The following is an 18,262-nucleotide window of genomic DNA, read 5'->3' on the forward strand; positions in this document are numbered from 1 at the left end:
TTGAAACAATGTGCCAATATCAGTCCCAATAATCATACAGATCCTGTCCTGCACAAGGATGAATTGCCACATGGTAATTCACCTCCTTTGTCATTTTATCATTGGCATTTATTGAGGAACAGAATCATTCACAGAGATTCTTGGATTATTGTCATCATCTTCTATGCATTCAAAGCAAAGGAAATCTTTCATCTCTTTTTTTTTTTTTTTCTTCTTCTACACTGACACTTATGCACTCAGGATGAAACCCGCTCGTGAATGAAGGCGCCAATGGTGGCTGTGTATTCGAAGCGACAGAAATGGTTGAAGCTGTGGACTACGCAGGTATCCTCAATGTTTTTCATGCTCTGCTTGTCGCAGTGAGGAGACAAGAAGAGGTCACTGCCGCCGCCCCTTTTGAGTCCGGCCTATAAGACCACTGTACTCAAACCTCCACATTCTTTTTCGCGCCGCTTTCAATCTTCTCCACCCGCGCTGCGTAAGGCGGCTGATTCCGATGCTGAACGCGCATGAGCACTGAATCTCCCACTGTTAAAAAACCGACCGCAACCAAGGTCGATTTAGATAGGGAATATCATACCTGATGATATACTCCGACAGAAAATAATCTTTATTTTCCGCTGAATGACCTTGCCGTTAATTCTTGGTGCTGCATTGCAACGGCTCCTTTGCGTCAACTTCACCATCGGCGCGATTCGAACCCCACCCTGCTCTTTAACTTCCCTTCCAAGCACATCTACCCAGATAAATACTAGTATATGATGGAGCTGAAGCGTGCCCTGGATGCCAAGGGCCACTGCTTGCTTGAAATTCCCACCGGAACAGGCAAAACAATAACCATTCTCTCCCTCATTACCAGTTACCAGTTCTCAAATCCCGGAGTGGGGAACTCATCTACTGCACTCGCACGGTCCACGAAATGGAGAAAGTCTTACCCGAACTTCGCCTTCCGAACTTCGCCTTCTGAACAATTACCAGCAAAAAGAACTCGAAAGCACAGCTAAAATCCTAGCATTAGGGCTTAGTTCGAGGAAAAAAACTCTGCATCAATGAAAAAATCCGTAGTGCCAATTCCAGGGAGAGCGTCTACGCGGGTTGTAGGAAACTAACGACGTCCTGGGTCAGGGCGCTGGCTATGTTACAGTGTTGTCAGTCATAGATAGCGTTACCAAAAAATGTACAATAATGTGATGAGCAGAGTGATAATGTTATGAGCAGTGTTCAGCACACAGCATGTCAGACAGGCAAACGGACATGGGCAGTCCTGACAGCGCAGGTAAACAGTGTCAGGCAGAGAGCGCAGGTACCATGTCAGGCAGAGAGCGTACGTTTATGAACAGCAAACTTTTATGGACAGACGGGCTAGCCAGAGACCAAAAATAGAGACCTGCGGATAAATGGTAAATTGCAGCACTGTTATACCAGTGCGCAGACTCTGATAGGCCGCAGGTAGGAATACAATGCCTAGTTGCAGATCTGATGCGCTCAGCTAAAATAAATGGTCAGGTAATGAAGACTAGGCCAGCATTATTCAAGGCAGCTTAGACCAGTTGCTAAACCATGAGAAAACTACACAGGCCACACATCATGGCTCTGATACCATGTTAAACACACATGGGAAACATAGAATAGGAAAGATAAATCATGTGAGTACATTTTTTATTAACAGGAGATATACATTTATAGTACATTATGTGACTCTTGGGTTTCAGATCCCAAGGTCTCTTGGACTGCTTTGGTCTATTCGGCTTCCACACTAACCCATTTAGGATTAGGTGTCCAACAATCTGGTTGTAGAGAATGAGCCTCTAATCTTAGTATTATATGTGGATGATCTCTTCCTGACAGGTTCATCCAGGCTCATCAGGGACTGCAAGAAGAATCTAGCCACGGAATTCGACATGAAGGATTTGGGACGAATGCATTATTTCCTGGGGTTGGAAGTTTGGCAGCAAAAGGGGGAGATCTTCCTTGGGCAAGGAAGATATGCTACAGAAATCCTGAAGAGATTCAGGATGGAGGATTGTAGACCCATGGCTACTCCAATGATCACCAACTGGAAGAAGATTGATGCATCAGAAGACAAGGATGTTGATCCCACCTTATACAAGCAACTCATAGGGTCCCTGATGTATCTAGTCAATACCAGGCTAGACATTTGCTATGCTGTCAACACCCTCAGTTAGTTCATGGTGGAGCCGAAGAGGGCGCACTGGGCAGCAACCAAACATGTTCTCAGGTATTTACAGGGAACAGTCGATTATGGACTTTTGTACACCAGGAGTGAGGATTTCAGATTGAGTGGTTTTACTGATGCAGATTGGGCAGGAAGTTTAGTGGATCGGAAATGTACCTCTGGGTACTGTTTCAACATTGGATCGGGAATGACCTCCTAGTGCAGTAGGAAACAGAAATCTATGGCTCTGAGCTCAGTTGAGGCAGAATATATGGCTGCGAGCACAACTTCATGTGAGGCCATATGGCTTAGAAAATTGCTTGTGAACCTATTCAGAAGAAAGATGGAGGCAACCAGGATCATGTGCGATAATCAGAGTTGCATCAAGCTCTCTGAGAATCCAGTGTTTCATGATCAGTCAAAGCATATTGATATCCAATGTCACTTTGTCAGAGACTGTGTCCAACGAGGAGCTGTACAGTTGAGCTACACTCCTACAGGAGAATAGGTGGCAGACATCCTCACCAAGGCCCTTGGAAGAACAAAGTTTGATTACTTCAGGGAAAAGATGGGGATGATAAAGAATCCATTTCAGTAGCAGAAATGGGTATGATGTTGCAGTGCAGTAGCAGTTAGCAGTAGCACGATGCAACATGATAAGGAGGAGTTTGTAGTGCAAATGCAGTGTTGGGAAGAAGGACCAGCAGTAGCACAGATGTAGAGGGAGTTGCAACGCAGATGCAGTGTTGGGAAGATGGACTAGCAGCATCACGGACGCAGAGGGAGCTACCGTACAGATGCAGCAGTGGCAGAGGCAGAGCCATGGGCAGCAGTGGCAGAGGCAGAGCCATGGGCAGCAGTACAGGATGCAGCAGTGCAGAGGATGTTGAGCAGGGAGGCCTAGCATCAGCACAAATATCGGTGTCGTATAGTCAGAGTGATGCTCAGTATGGAGTATTACTAGAGCACAGTCCTCGCTAAGAGGGAGTGTTGATTTGGGGTAGCATCGGATATGCTCTAGCCATGAAAATTGGTGGAGAGGCTAAAGCACATGAGCTCTCCAAGACCCAAAAATGGTTTGGGCAGATTCTAACTGGTTTGGGAGATATTAAAATAATTAATATTTTTAATGGAGTTCCTAAGTCTAAACTTAGGAAAAAAATAAATATTAACGGGTATTAATATAAAACTGGGTTAGAAGGTTCCAAAAGTCATGGATCAAGCTAAATCTAATCTTAGCCGTTGGTTAGAGATTTAATCTCAGCCGTTGAAGGACCAACAGGAAAAGTATAAGAAGAGGCTTGAGGGTCAGTTTGAGAACACACTGAGGGAAACCAGTCGGTTCGATTTCTGGAGTGGGGTTAGCTGAGAAATTCGAACTAGTGGCCTGGAGAGCAACAGGAGGCAGCAAGTACAGAACAGAGAGTCGGGAACAACACCAAAAGACCTACGCAGAGGTTGCAGCAGACTGCGCATTCACTAGAGGGCCTGCGTAGGTGACGCATAGAGGCCCAGTGTTGATGCAGAGAAGCAGGAGCTAACGCGGAGAGTCTAGGAGCTTCGCAGAGGTCAGCTAGCCTGACGCTGAGACTAGGAGAAGTGTTGGAGAATTTTCTCTCTATTGGGCAAGCCAGTTTGGCACCCAGTTGTATTGAAGAATTGCTGAATAATAAAATCCTCCCTTGTTGCACCGGTTTTCCCACATTGGGTTTTTTCGGGGACTGTTGTCCAAAATATCTGTGTCGATGTGTTGATTCTTGTGCATGTGTTTGTTTTTGTATTATGGTGTGATATCTGCAGCAGAATTTATTTTAATGTTTACTGAAGGATTTTCATAAATAACTTACTGGGAAATAAGCAGGAAAAATAAATCAATTGTTGCAGTGATAGAATTTTCACAGTCCAAGGCCTTTTTCAATGAGCATTGCATCATAAAATTTCTCAAACTCTTGAACGATGGGCAACCCCTATCCAGAGGCATAGTTCCATCATATATAAAATGCCTTAAGAAATTATGCAAAAGATGTAAGTATTCCCTTGTCGAGGTTTCTTAACCAATCCCTTACATACCCCCCCTCCAGACTTACTACAAAAAAATTCATCATAATATCTTCTTGAAAGAAGTCATTACTCTTATTGAATTGCATCAAGGCAAAGAAATGTTATCTGATTGAGTCACTATATCCATGGAATCTTGGAATTTCCGCTTAATCTACCTCGGGGTACTCATGAGGAGAACATCGGGTTTTTGAGAAATCAACTGAAACATACCATTACATTATCCATGGGGGTAATTCCATCTTCTTTTTGCTTGCAAACCTTCAACATAAAACAAAAAATAAAAATCTAGTTAATAATGCTCATAACTTTCACAATGTCAAGGTGAAGTTGCCAAGATGAACTTACTTCAACGAGCCTTCATGAATGGTGAATTTGCTCACCTCTAAATCCGACAATGTCTTCAAAACCTGTGAAGAACAAGTGCTTTGTCCCTTCATGAAGTCACCGTGTGAGACGAAGATCTTCAACAAAACACTTTCACAAATATGTTGTCTTATTTTCTAAGAGAATGAGGTTTATACCTGGCAAAAAAGCCAAAAATGTTACCACCCAAATTGAATGTAATTAGTGAAAGCCCTAATCCACAAGATACAATCTTAGGGCAACCTTTAGAAACGCCACCATTGTCACCTCAGCAACCTATCCTCTGCACTTTAGATCAACTTTTCTCCAACTCAAGGGAGGTATCCATACTAAGATTATTAAGGCACAAGGTGAAGTTGAGAGTAGCCTTAGCAAAACAAAGTTTTGGCTTTTTTAGGGTTTCAAGAATAAGTGATGGAAGGACATAGAGTTCAAATCCAAATCTAACTAAGGCAATGCAGACAAAGTGAATCGAATGGCAATGAAGTCAAGAAGAAGTTGTCCAAAGGTTGCCCTATTTTCTTCAACAACTAGGGTTTGAGATTAGAACCAAGAGGAAGAATAATCCATCACCCAATTAAGATCAACAATGACTTTGACATTGATAAGAAGGGAACCTTCAATGGAAAAACCTTCACCATCCAAAATCAACTATGTCTTGATGAATTTACTTAATACTTCGGCCAAAGAACCATAAAGAAAACAAAGAATGGTAGCAAATCAATAAAGGAAGAATGAGGACAAACCCTAAATTTCTTCCTTCTAACTGATAAAGTTAACCTTTAATAGATTGAACTGGAAAGGCTGGTGGAAAACTTTAACATTCCACCATAATCCTTATGCACCCCATAAAACCAAGCAAGAGAAGCTTAAAGAACATTCATCCACAAGGAAAGAACTTGTTACACGATAAATGCTTCAAGAAAGATAGGTCAATTAATCTCCAATGAGAAAGAGCTCCAAAATATTCAACCATCAGCGAAATTGAGGAAGTTCATCTCTTTATATAGAGTGATACTTACTTTTACAGTAAAATAATAATATCTCTAGCAATGTTGAAAATATCGGTATCGGCAAAATATCAAGGAGGGTCCTGAAAACATCTTATCAGCAATATCAACGAAATATCGGGAAAATATCAACAAACATACAAAATTAATTTTTTCAAACTTTTAAACATAGCCGATATTTTGTCGATATTTTCAAAACGGAAAATATCGTGATATTTACTCGGCGATATATCGTTTTACCGATATTTTCAAATATCGCCAATATATCGGTGATATTATCAACGCTGATCTCAAGTGCTTCCTTCGATCTAGCCAAAGAAACAAAATTATAACTAATTAATATAACAAAATGATAAAATAAAAGTTGTGGATGTGGAATAAATAAGATGATATAAACCACAGAAGTCCTCTCCTCCAAAGAAGGATGAATGATGCCCCAAAATTCCAAGTCTAGATTCCAAAGGTTACTAGAAACATGTAGATGCTCAATATCCTCTTCAAAAGGCAGGTCTTCCCTCCTAGAATTCCTCCAAGGTGGTTGAATGGGCCTCCAAAGGTCGAAAACAGCCACAAAGTGGTGACATAAGGCCCTCCAATGGGGTGGCTCCTTCAAAACATATCCATAAAAGTATGCTAGAATGTTCCATAACCTCCAAAATAAGCCTCAAGTGAGTGTCGATGCCCATATCTCAAATAAAGGCACCTCCATGAAGCATGGGAATGACTTTCCAAGTCAAAAACTAGTCATAAAACCCCCAAATAGTCATATTGACGTCCAAGTGCATGTGGTTGACTCTCAAGCTCAACTCATTAGTCCTCAAGTTATGTCCACATCATCCTCATGATAAAAAGCTCCTCTGGGTTGGGAAAGTGCCCCTCCACATCAAATCATGCCATGAAAACACCCCACATCTGTCATGATGTCCACATGTCTGGGTTGACCCTCTAAACAAGTGAAAATCAGCTCAAAAATGATAAAAGGGAGAGTGTTCAAGCCTCCTCCACATGGCACAGGGAGAGGATGTCCATGTGTGCATAAATAGCCCAAACAATGCCTCATGTTAGGATATTCCGACACATAGGAAATAGTTAAGTATAACTTGGTCTAGTGTAGAGTTAGGTAAAGTGTGTTTCTTTACTATGTACTTTTGTAACTTACAATCCGATGGTCACGATATGTAGTGATCCGACGGTTCATTCTCTCCTTAGTATTACCGACACTTGATCCGTGGCTTAACACCCGATTGGTCCATGATCTCTATTTAAAGAGCATGAAGGGTCATTTGTAGGGTAACCGTTCATGAGAGAAGCTTATGTAAATTTTCATTCTTTTATTAATACATTGCCTGAAGTGGCTGCGTTGGCTCAGGCCGTGCACTGTTTCCCTCTTTGAGGGTTTTAACCACATCAACAATATTGATGTATTGATCTGTGATCTGTTTGTGAGTGGTGTCCTTTGGTGTTCTGTCTGAGGAACTTACCCTGTAAATTCCTACATGGTATCAGAGCTATTTGAGCACCGCATCCATTGGTGATCCAAATCTGAAGCCGATAGAACTGCATCCGACTGCCGTTTCCTAAATCTACTGTTTCCGACTGCTTTCGGGCCAAGAGGACTGCTCTATTGTGCTAGGAGCATTTGTTCTAGTGAGGAACCCCTTTTGTTTCACGCGAAAAGGTTTCTGGTAGCCATAGCTACGTCATTTTTAAGATCTGGAGGTATACAGTGTTTATTTGCAGCTTTTAGTTATTTTCTGTGTGTTTATTTCGGTTTATTTAGCTCTTTGTTTTTTTTTTTACCGGATCTATACCTTTCATTTCTGCGTATGCTCTTTGCTCCGCGACTCTGTGCGATCTAGGCAAATCAGAAACCGAAAGGAAGGATTTTTCTCATGTGTATGCTCTTTTCCGTCGCGCCTTAGTGTGATCTCGGAAAATCAGAAACATTGAGAAAAATATTTAGTTTCCAGCGAAAGCTAACTTCAAGCCGTAAGTTTTTTTTTTGTTTTGTATGTCCGGGTTGGATTTTGTGTTTTTTGTTTTGTAGGCAAAAAAGAGCTTTCTCAAGTAAGCACGCACCCCAAAGCTTCAGTGACTAAAAACAAAAACCCCTTCCTCCTTTCCAAACATTACTAACCTTTTAATCTAGCTCACTTGGTCCAAAGCTACTTTATGAGAGTAGAGGTCTTGAGTTCAAGTCTTTCTCTTTGTTGAGCTAATTAGATTAAGTTTGGAAAGGGGGCGGATTTTTTTTAAATATAACATTATCATTCATTTCCGCACATTCCCGCACTTCGTCGGCATCTTCAACAACTTTTCTTCAAAAAGCCATAACTTCTTCATCCGGAAGCCGTTTTCAAAGCGGTTTTTTTTTAATCAGCGTAACTTTTCGAGATCTTTCCATTAGAACACTTAGTTTTAGCATCTATAGCTTCAGTTTCTGTTAAAATGGAAAGTCCATGCCAAGTTATTCTTGACAGCACCAACTACTTCCAATGGTGGTCCTACATTGTGGATTTACTTAGAAGTAAAGGTCTTTACAAAATAGTCTCAGGCCAAGAAACCAAACTGAAAGATAACGATAAGGCAGCTAAATGGGAAAATAGGCAAGATCAAGCACGTGGGTTGATAGGGATGTCTATTTCTCCAGACCTTAGATTCCATCTCGCAGAACTTGATACTCCTAATGAAGCAATGAAATAGATCACTAAAGTTTTTGGAATTAAAAATGAACTTAGAGCCCATCAACTCGAAAATGAGTTGCTTACATTAGACCCCAGTAAATTTTTCTTCCATTGAAGATTTTTTGTCCAATTTCAAGACCCTTAGACTTCTCTTGGAAGGTGTTAAGGTTAAGAAAGAAAATAGTAACCTTATCTATTCCATTCTTACTAAGTTGGGACCAGCCTACTCTGTGTTTATTTCCACCTTCCATTCTACAAGAGAAGCCTTCATTTCTCAAGGACAAGAATACAAGTACCCTTCCTTTGATGCCTTTTGTGATTCTTTAATAAGAGAGCAAGAAAAACTCTTACATCTTGGTCTTCTTAATCTTGGAAACTCTTCTAAGAAAGCCTTAGCCACTCAGCAGCAACCAAATTCAAAGAATCCTAAGAAGCCGTATCCTAAAAAGAATGGTCCTAAACCGAACAAGGGTCCTAAGCAATTCCAGTCTCAAAATGATAAGGCAAATAAAAACGAAGGGAAGAAGACTGATAGACATTGCCACTTTTGTAATCGAGATGGCCACTTAGAATCCAAATGCTTTAAGAAGATAGAAGCCTTGGAAGCAGCAATGAAAAAGCATAACATCCATTTGGAGCACTCTTCAACTTCAACTTCATCTTCAAGAATAGCACTTTCTGCATGTGGTTGTCAAGCATCTCGGTCTGGCTATAAACTAAATGTATCTTCTTCTTCTCATTCTCATGAGTAGCTCAATGATTCTAGAGCTTCTTATCACATGGCCAAAAACAAAGCCATGTTTTCTTCTTTAAATGATTGTAACACCAAAAATATATATGTTGGTGATGATAGATCTCTTAGTGTTGTAGGGACTAGAACTATTCATATAGACAATGGTCAATTTAATGATGTATTATGTGTTCCAACCTTATCCTGCAACCTTCTATCTGTATATCAGATAACTCATTCAGGTGAAGGTAAAATCGTTGAATTTTCACCTCACAATGTTGTAATTAAGGACCTAAGAGATCCTAGACAGATTTTAGCTACTGGCATTGCTAATGATTCTACAAGGTTGTATAAGTTTAACAACTTTGGGTCATCAAATCTTCTCTCGATATTTGTTGCTCACAACGATGAAGTGAGCAAACTTTGGCATGAGCGATTTGGTCACTTAAACTATCGCTCCCTTCAGAATCTATGTAAAGAAAATATGGTGACAGGTCTTCCAATGGTATCTTGCAGATATGATGTTTGTTCCGGATGTGTACTCGGAAAACATCATCGGGATAGTTTTGAAAAACGTGCCTCTTGACACGCCTCAACCCCTTTACAGCTTGTGCATAGTGATTTATGTGGTCCACTTCCAATTGTTTCATTCTCTGGCTACAAGTACTTCTTAACTTTCATTGACGATTTCTCCAGACGCACTTGGGTATACTTCTTAAAACTCAAGAGTGAAGTATTTAACATGTTCTTGGCCTTTAAGGCCTTTGTTGAAAAACAATCTGGACATCAAATTCTTAAGCTAAGATCTGATAATGGCGGAGAATATGTTAACAACAAATTCATCAACTTTTGCACTGAGAATGGAATTCAAATGCAACATATTGTTCCATATACTCCACAACAAAATGGTGTAGCTGAAAGGAAGAATTGCACCTTAAAGGAAATGGCTAATTGTACGCTTCAATCTAAAGGACTTAATCTTAATTTTTGGGCAGAAGCAATTAACTATGCAAATTACATAATAAATCGCACTCCTACTAAGGTTTTAAAGAATATCACTCCAGAAGAAGCATGGAGCTCAATTAAACCAAATTAAGTCACTTTCGTGTTTTTGGAAGTGAAGCATGGGCCCATATTCCAGATGAGAAACATAAAGCTTTAAAACCTAAGAGTGAAAAATGTTATTTTGTTGGATATTCTGAAGACGTCAAAGGATATAGGACTTATTCCACTTAAGTCCAAAAATGTTATCATTAGAAGAGATGTAAAGTTTGCTGAAAATATATCGGCCTACGAGCCTAGTTCGGTGGATGTACCACCTCTCTCTATCTCTTCTACTTTTGAAAATATTTCTTCTTCAGATGATGAAAGTGAGGATGACAATCCTCCCCCACCTTTTCAAGATCCTCCTTCAGCTCCTTAGCTTCCGAAATGGGTCTGTGCTACTCGGGATGCAGCAGGTGCTCTTGCCGGTGATCCTACAAATCAGCGACGTACACGTTCTCAGTTCGATAGAGCCTCTTCTTTACTGGCTCAAGCTTCAGTGAATTATGATCCTGACACCTTTGCAGAAGCTTCAGGCCATCCTGATTGGGACGCAACTATGAATGAAGAATATCGTTCATTATTGGAAAATGATACCTAGGATCTAGTTCTTCTACCAAAGGGAGGAAAACTTGTTACATGCAAATGGCTTTACAGAACCAAGTATGGACCAGATGGAAAATTTGATAAACATAAAGCTCGTCTTGTTGCTAATGGTTTTTCACAAGTTGAAGGCATTGACTATACTGAAACCTTCTCCCTTGTTGCCAAAATGAACTCTATCCGCCTTGTTCTTTCCCTTGCTGCCTCTTTCAAATGGGAAGTCCATCAGATGGCTCGTCTTGTTGCTAAGGGTTTTTCACAAGTTGAAGGCATTGACTATACTAAAACCTTCTCCCCTGTTGCCAAAATGAACTCTATCCACCTTGTTCTTTCCTTTGCTGCCTCTTTCAAATGGGAAGTCCATCAGATGGATGTTAAATCTGCCTTCTTGCATGGGGACTTGCATGAAGAAATCTATATGGAACAACCTACTGGCTTTATACAAACAAACTCCAGCCTTGTATGTCGGCTTAAGAAATCCCTTTATGGTCTCAAGTAAGCTCCTCGGGCTTGGTATGCCAAAATGGATAGCTTTCTTTTAGAAACTGGCTTTTCTAGGTGTCATTCTGACAATACTGTCTACACCAAGAAAGTGGGAAAGTCTCTTATCATTCTTGTTCTTTATGTTGATGATCTTATCCTTACTGGTAGTGATCCCAACCTTATAAACCATGTTTAGTCCAGCCTTAAAAAGAAGTTTGAAATGACAGACTTAGGACATTTGCATTATTTTCTTGGTCTTCAAGTCTTGCAATCCAAGGAAGGTATTCCCCTTTCCCAGTCCAAGTATGCCTGTGATCTTCTACGCCATTTTCACATGGAAGACTGTAAGCCAGCCCCTTCTCCCTTTCAGTCTGGAGCCAAACTTTCAGTCACTTGTACTTCCCCTAAAGTTGATGCTACCTTATACCGTCAACTTGTAGGAAAACTTTTGTATATGATCCATACTCATCTTGACCTTTCCTTTGTTGTTGGCCTTATTGCTTGGTTTATGCAAAACCCACATGAAAGTCATTGGAAAGCAGCTAAAAGAATACTTCGTTATGTTCGAGGTACAGTTCAGTTTGGGATTCATTACAGTGCAGAAGCATCTCCTCTATTGGTTGGTTTCACTGATTCTGATTGGGCTGGTGACCCTGATGATCGAAAGTCTACTGCAGGTTATGTGTTCACTCTTGGTTCAGGACCTATTACATGGGCTTGCAAAAAAACAAAGTGTCATTTCTCTTTCTTCAGCAGAAGCAGAGTATCGTGGTGCCATAGAAGCTAATAAGGAAGCCCTGTGGCTTTGTTAGATCCTGTCAAAGTTTGGCTTTCAGCAACAACATCCGACTACACTTTGGTGTGATAATCAAAGTGCCATTCAACTATGCAAAGATCCAGTCCAACATCAGCGCATCAAACACATTGAACTGCACATGCACTTCATCAGAAAGCTTATTAATGACCATGTTCTTGAAGTGCAATATTGTTCAACAGATGATCAAGTTGCAGACATCTTTACAAAGGCTCTCACAGAGGCGAAGTTTACTAAACTTCGATTTATGGTTGGAGTTCAAGAAGTTGTCACTAAGGGGGGATAGGCTCTAATGCCTCCTTCCTTCTCCTATTGTGTCATATGTGTACATCTTTCAATCCTATCCCAAGTTGTTCTTAAGGGGGGATGTTAAGATATTTCGACACATAGGAAATAGTTAAGTATAACTTGGTCTAGTGTAGAGTTAGGTAAAGTGTGTTTCTTTACTATGTACTTTTGTAACTTACAATCCAACGATCACGATATGTAGTGATCCGACGGTTCATTCTCTCCTCGGTATTACCGACACTTGATCCATGGCTTAACACCCGATTGGTCCATGATCTCTATTTAAAGAGCATGGAGGGTCATTTGTAGGGTAACCGTTCATGAGAGAAGTTTATGTAAATTTTCATTATTTTATTAATAAATTGTCTGAAGTAGCCGCGTTGGCTCAGGCCGTGGACTATTTCCCTCTTTGAGGGTTTTAACCACGTCAACAATACTGGTGTATTGATCTGTGATCTGTTTGTGAGCTGTGTCCTTTGGTGTTCTGTTTGAGGAACTTACCCTGTAAATTCCTACACCTCAAGGATGTGAGTTGCCTCGGTAAATGTGAAAATGCCAAAAAATCGAAATGAAGTTGATTGCCCACGAAGTGTCATGCCATGTCATTGGAACCCTCCTGCAAAACCCCTAAAGTGAAAGAACCTAGCATGATTAGGATTGAATGAGAAGACTACATTGGACAAATAGGAGTTGTCCAAAAAATGGGAGCCCCTTTTGGGATCAAATAATTCACTTGGTGCTTCATTTCGGGTCTTCTTGAGCTTGTTGAAAAGAATTAGCAAATTAAGTTGGGTTCCCAATCGCTGTGCATAACTACCTAGAAAAGGACATGGTAAAGCCCCAAAAAGTCATGATAGAAAAACTAACAATACTCAAATCATTTTTTAGCTAGCACTGGATAAGCACCTGGATCATGTTTCTTGCAGATTTCTTACCTAAGAGAAATGGTCAACAAAAATGCCCTAACTCAACCATCTATTATTAAATTTTAAATCACACCGTTTCCATTTCACTACACATGCAGCTAGATCATTGGCATGTCAGCAACACCAAAGTGAGTTTAGTGTCTTTTCTACAATTCTACGAATAGGACTCACCTGACCTCACCAAAAGCTCAAGATTTGGTTTCTTCACTCAAATACTTGCTTTCTATCAAAATATCAGGCAAGCTACATTGTTGTCCCACTAGGATATGGGATTAAGGCAGTTCTCAAAGATGATGGTGATTATGAGCTCCCTTTGAAGCGAATCGAAAAGAGATATTAGAAAACCGTAGTCATAATACCAGACACTGATCAAAGCAACGATTCTGGCTCTTCACTCTGTAAAAGCCAATGGATGAGATGGAACCTTAAGATCAGTCCATTTCTGAGCTCATTTATCATTAAAAATGAACACTGAACATTTTGATATTTACAATGTTACCATCAAATCCCGTTAGCTTCATTGGATTTCAAGAGTTTCGTTCTGTAACGTGGCCAAGGTTCAAAACTCACAGTAATGGGGAGGAGGCACAAAACAAATCCAGCCATGTTAAGGTTGGTCTGGCCCAAACCAAATGCAATCCCTAATTGATTTGATTTTGATGACTTAAATGCCCTTCCGTCCCGGTTTCTTTCGCTCGCAAAATATATTTACATTGTTGTCTGCTTTTTGTTATGAATACGGATCATGAAATTGACTATGACCAGTTTCTGTTATGGAAATGAATATAATTTTTTTATTTTATAGAATTTGACTATTTGCAAAATTTCTGTATTGAGAGTCTGTAGTTAAAAAAAATAAAATAAAATTATGCTTGTATGTGTGTTTAAAAATAAATAAACCAACCTAAAATCTGAGAATTTTCGTTTCCGTTCCGAACAAGTTTCACGTTTCGTTCCGCGTTGGTCAGTTCTGGTAAGATGGATAGTCTCATATCAGGTTTATATCAAGAATGGGATAAATGGTTGTATAAATGAGGGACAGGTGTGTAAATGACTGACTGTCTCCGTATGCTTTTCACTCTGCAACTTCAATACAACCCAGGCTGATGCAGCTAGAGAAGTGCTCACAAGAAAACCAACTTGAAATTATTAATAAGAATTCCAAAGGGGGCAGACTTAAAATCCCTTACAGCATACTAAACAACCATGGAATAGAATGGAATTTAATCCATTCAGAACTCAATGAAACAGAAAAGGGTATAAAATCAATGCACCTGCATGTTGACTTTCAACATGTCTAATGGAGTGGTGAGAAGGTGCGTGGTGCCAGCACTAAACATTCCACCAACAGCACAAGCGGCATAATATCTGGGGCTGAACATTCTGATCCGCTCTGCTTCCGAACATCCATATATACACTGATAAATCATATTCTCGCCCTGTCAGATACCTAACCGTTTGCTTCTGCTCAGCCAATCAAAATTCTGCTACATGGATCAGAAACAATCCAGATTCAGCATGGAGGGTGGCTACTTCCAATCTAGGGTTTAAGCAGCTTAAACCCTACGAGAAGAGAACCACTTTTCCTCTTTTTGAGATTTCATCTCGACAGGTTTCCCGAGGAAATTTTGGTTGGAATCAAAGGTTTGTACTGAAACGATGTTCTGCTGGACAGTTTGCACAAGTAATTTCGGTTAGAAATGGAGTTGTCTTTAGTGCCTTCGCATTTAATTGGGCACGACGTGTGTCGAATTTTTCCACATGACATTTGTGGTGGTGTCTTGGCTCTTTGTAGACGCCACTATGAATTTAACGATTAATCAACCGACACTCATCTCGAAGCTTTTTGATATTTAATTTGTATTTTATTAGCAATTGCTTTGAAAGGTGCAAAGAGAGGCCAATAAGGTTGTTAATTTGGAATTGTTGAATAGTAAAAATTATACTTTGATTTGAAATAATAATTATTGTATTAATTTAGTTGTTTACATTTACGTATACTCTTGGTATGGATATCATTTGGAAATCATTTATCTACGTCTTATCATTTCATCGTTATCTAATAATAAACCAAAAAAATAGTCCATGACCCAAAAACAAAAAGACCAAATTAAATATTTTTAATATTCAACTAAAAAATCTAGCCCATAACTCATTTTTTTAATCCAAATTAAATACTTTTGGAAGATCTTTGCCACAAATCAAAGAGTGTTTTTTGGTGGAGTTAGGATAGTTGGGATTGGAAAAACATTTAATAAATATAATTAATATCATAATAATAATTTTTACAATGTAATTAAAATCAAATGTAAAAACATAGTATCTCATTACAAACATGTTTCTTTCCAATTTTTACGTAATATAATAAAATATTAAACCATAAGAAAAAAATGATATTTTGTCATAAAAACATGTCAGTAAAGTGTACCCTAATGGCTTGTCCACTCTCACATATTAAACCATAGAAAAAATGATATTCTGTCATAAAAACATGTCAGTAAAGTGTACCGTGATGGCTTGTCCTTCACGTTCTCTTCCCCACTCTGACATCCTAAGCCATGGCTGACTTGGTCATCTTGTAGAAGCTACTTGATCCCTCTTATGATGCTTGTGCTCATGATACCCGATAACATATTTTTATTTACCTCTTAATCTTGTCTTTAGAGATTTTAATTTTTAATGATTTAAAAATAATAATAATAAAATAGCTACACCTATTTAAAAATCATGCATGAATATAGCAACAATATCTAGCAATAATAACATAAAATATACCAAGTTGTAATTTATATTTAACATTGTTATTACAACATTGTTTTATTAACATTTAATGAAATGAATGATTCTATCAACAATGTTGATGTGTGAGTTTGTTGTGTTGTTGGTACATACAACAACAACCATTGAACATTTAATGAAATGATTGATTTTATCAATAATGCGGATGTGTGAGTTTGCTATGTTGTTGGTAGATACAACAACAACCATTGAACTTTTTAAATGTGATACTTATTCATGTGCCTCGTAGCCCTTGAGTAAATCTTATTTATGTGTCTGGTAGCCCTTGAGCAAATCTTAGCATTTTTAGCTTGTGGAAAAAACAAAAAAGAATTGTTGAGGATCCCACCACAAATTGGAAATATTAAAAGAAAAATATTATTTATATTTTCAAATTTTAATTTACGATGTAATCATAGCCATTATCTAAAGTTTTAATATCACTTTAATGACTAGACAAGAAAACCATACAATACATCATAGCCATTACCTAAAGTTTTAATATCACTTTAATGACTAGACAAGAAAACCATACAATACATCATAGCCATCATCTAAAGTTTTAATATCACTTTAATGACTAGACAAGAAAACCATACAATACATCATAGCCATTATCTAAAGTTTTAATATCACTTTAATGACTAGACAAGAAAACCATACAATAATATAATAGATCGCACTATTACTTTGTAAATCAAATCAAGTAAATTAATTATTGGAAATAAATCATTAAATAAACTCAAAATTATTAATAATAATATTAATATTGTTTATAAAAGTGCTTTAATTATAAAAAATATTAAATGGGTCAATTTCACAAGTAGAATTACACTTCTATAATTTATATTTTAAAATCAGATGTCTTATAAATCACCTCGAGAGATTTGACAAAATGATTTCACTTTATTTCGCTATCTAACTTCAAAGGATGGTAGTAATGGCAAGGGTGCTTTAAAAAAAATATTATTTTGATATGAAAACATATTTATCACTTGCTTTATAGAAAAAAAGCACCACCATCAAACATTCCCAAAATCTCATTTTCAATAATTATTTAATAATAATCTTATTTCCAAAAAATAATTTTAAATATTAAAAAAAGGAGCCACCTTCGAAACATGCCAAAGTCTCATTTTCAATAATAATTTTATAATAAATCTTATTTCCGAAAAATAATTTTAAATAATTTTAATAGAATTTCATTTAAAAAAAGAAATTTAAAATAAGATATTATAGAGGAAAGAAATGAAATGAAAAGTAAAGGAATTTATTTGAAATGTCGTTTGTTAAATTTTTTAATGACAATTGACGTAGATACAGTGGGCGGTGAGGTGTTCAATTATGATGACAAGGATGGGAAGAGAAGGTGGTCCGGTGAGATGATGGGGAAGGTAAGACTCAATCGTCTAGTGTAATGAGGAAGATTGAGTTACCCAAAAAAAAGTTGTACACCTAATAAATCGCATTATTCAACTAATAAATTATATCGAGACTTCATTTGGCGTCCCATCATCCGACGTGGATGTAGAGTTGTGTGCCATTAGCACATGTGGTTATATATATATATATATATATATATATATATATATATATATATATATATATATATATGACCTTGGAATATACAAGCTTTAACACGTGGCACGAATGGCATAGTTTCATGGTAAAATTTTATTCCATGTTGACATACTTGAACTGTTGCCCACAGTAAGCAAAAGAGTAGTCATCCATGGCGAAATGTGGATGTAACAAACACGGAGTAACCTCTTCTACGTGTTAATATTCTCTTACGACCAATAATATGAGAGCTAGTTTCTGGGATTTTTCGTTGTGGGTTTTTAGCGATGATGAATGTTACAAATATTACACATGTTAGACTTCGGAGATGGACACCATCGATGAGACATATGTTCATTATGAGCAAAATAAGTAAAGTATTGTGGGTGACTTCGGAGATGGACACCATCGATGAGACATATGTTCATTATGAGCAGAATAAGTAAAGTATTGTGGGTTGTTTTATTACCTCTGTCATTGCTTTCATATGTTTTATATTGGATCTCTGTTGTTTGTTATCATGCATTGATTATTATAGTTAGTGGATTAATTGTCATAGACACATACATATAGATGGGTGGTCGGGCTCCTTATGAGGAGAATGTAAGGCCATTTGATGAAAAGATGAACGCTGGATCGACTACCAAAATGATTAGTCTTTAAGTGCATTTTGTTGTAATGCCATGAATTGATTTTATATACCGAAGTGGTGAGGCTGAATTGTGATTCTTTTGATTTGTTT

General features: G+C 38.2%; 1 protein-coding gene and 1 non-coding gene across 2 annotated transcripts in view; one reads left to right on the plus strand and one right to left on the minus strand.

Moving 5' to 3' along the window:
• Positions 1 to 14,780, minus strand: part of LOC149234617 (mitochondrial phosphate carrier protein 1, mitochondrial-like) — a 203,908-nt gene extending 189,128 nt beyond the window's left edge. Inside the window, exon 1 of the mRNA XM_089371887.1 lies at positions 14,457 to 14,780. Within this exon, the coding sequence (XP_089228013.1) occupies positions 14,457 to 14,612 (156 nt within the window). The 5' untranslated portion in view covers positions 14,613 to 14,780. The remainder of the gene's footprint in view (positions 1 to 14,456) is intronic.
• Positions 14,781 to 17,799: 3,019 nt separating this feature from the next.
• LOC149234619 (small nucleolar RNA R64/Z200 family) lies at positions 17,800 to 17,890 on the plus strand. Its single transcript, XR_016246926.1, has one exon. It is a non-coding gene; the product is annotated as a small nucleolar RNA R64/Z200 family (small nucleolar RNA).
• The last annotated feature ends 372 nt before the right edge of the window (positions 17,891 to 18,262 follow it).

The sequence above is a fragment of the Pinus tabuliformis genome, chromosome 8 (genome assembly GCF_031772625.1).
Source record: "Pinus tabuliformis cultivar Carrire ecotype Pingquan chromosome 8, CPIR1, whole genome shotgun sequence".
Lineage (NCBI taxonomy): Eukaryota > Viridiplantae > Streptophyta > Pinopsida > Pinales > Pinaceae > Pinus > Pinus tabuliformis.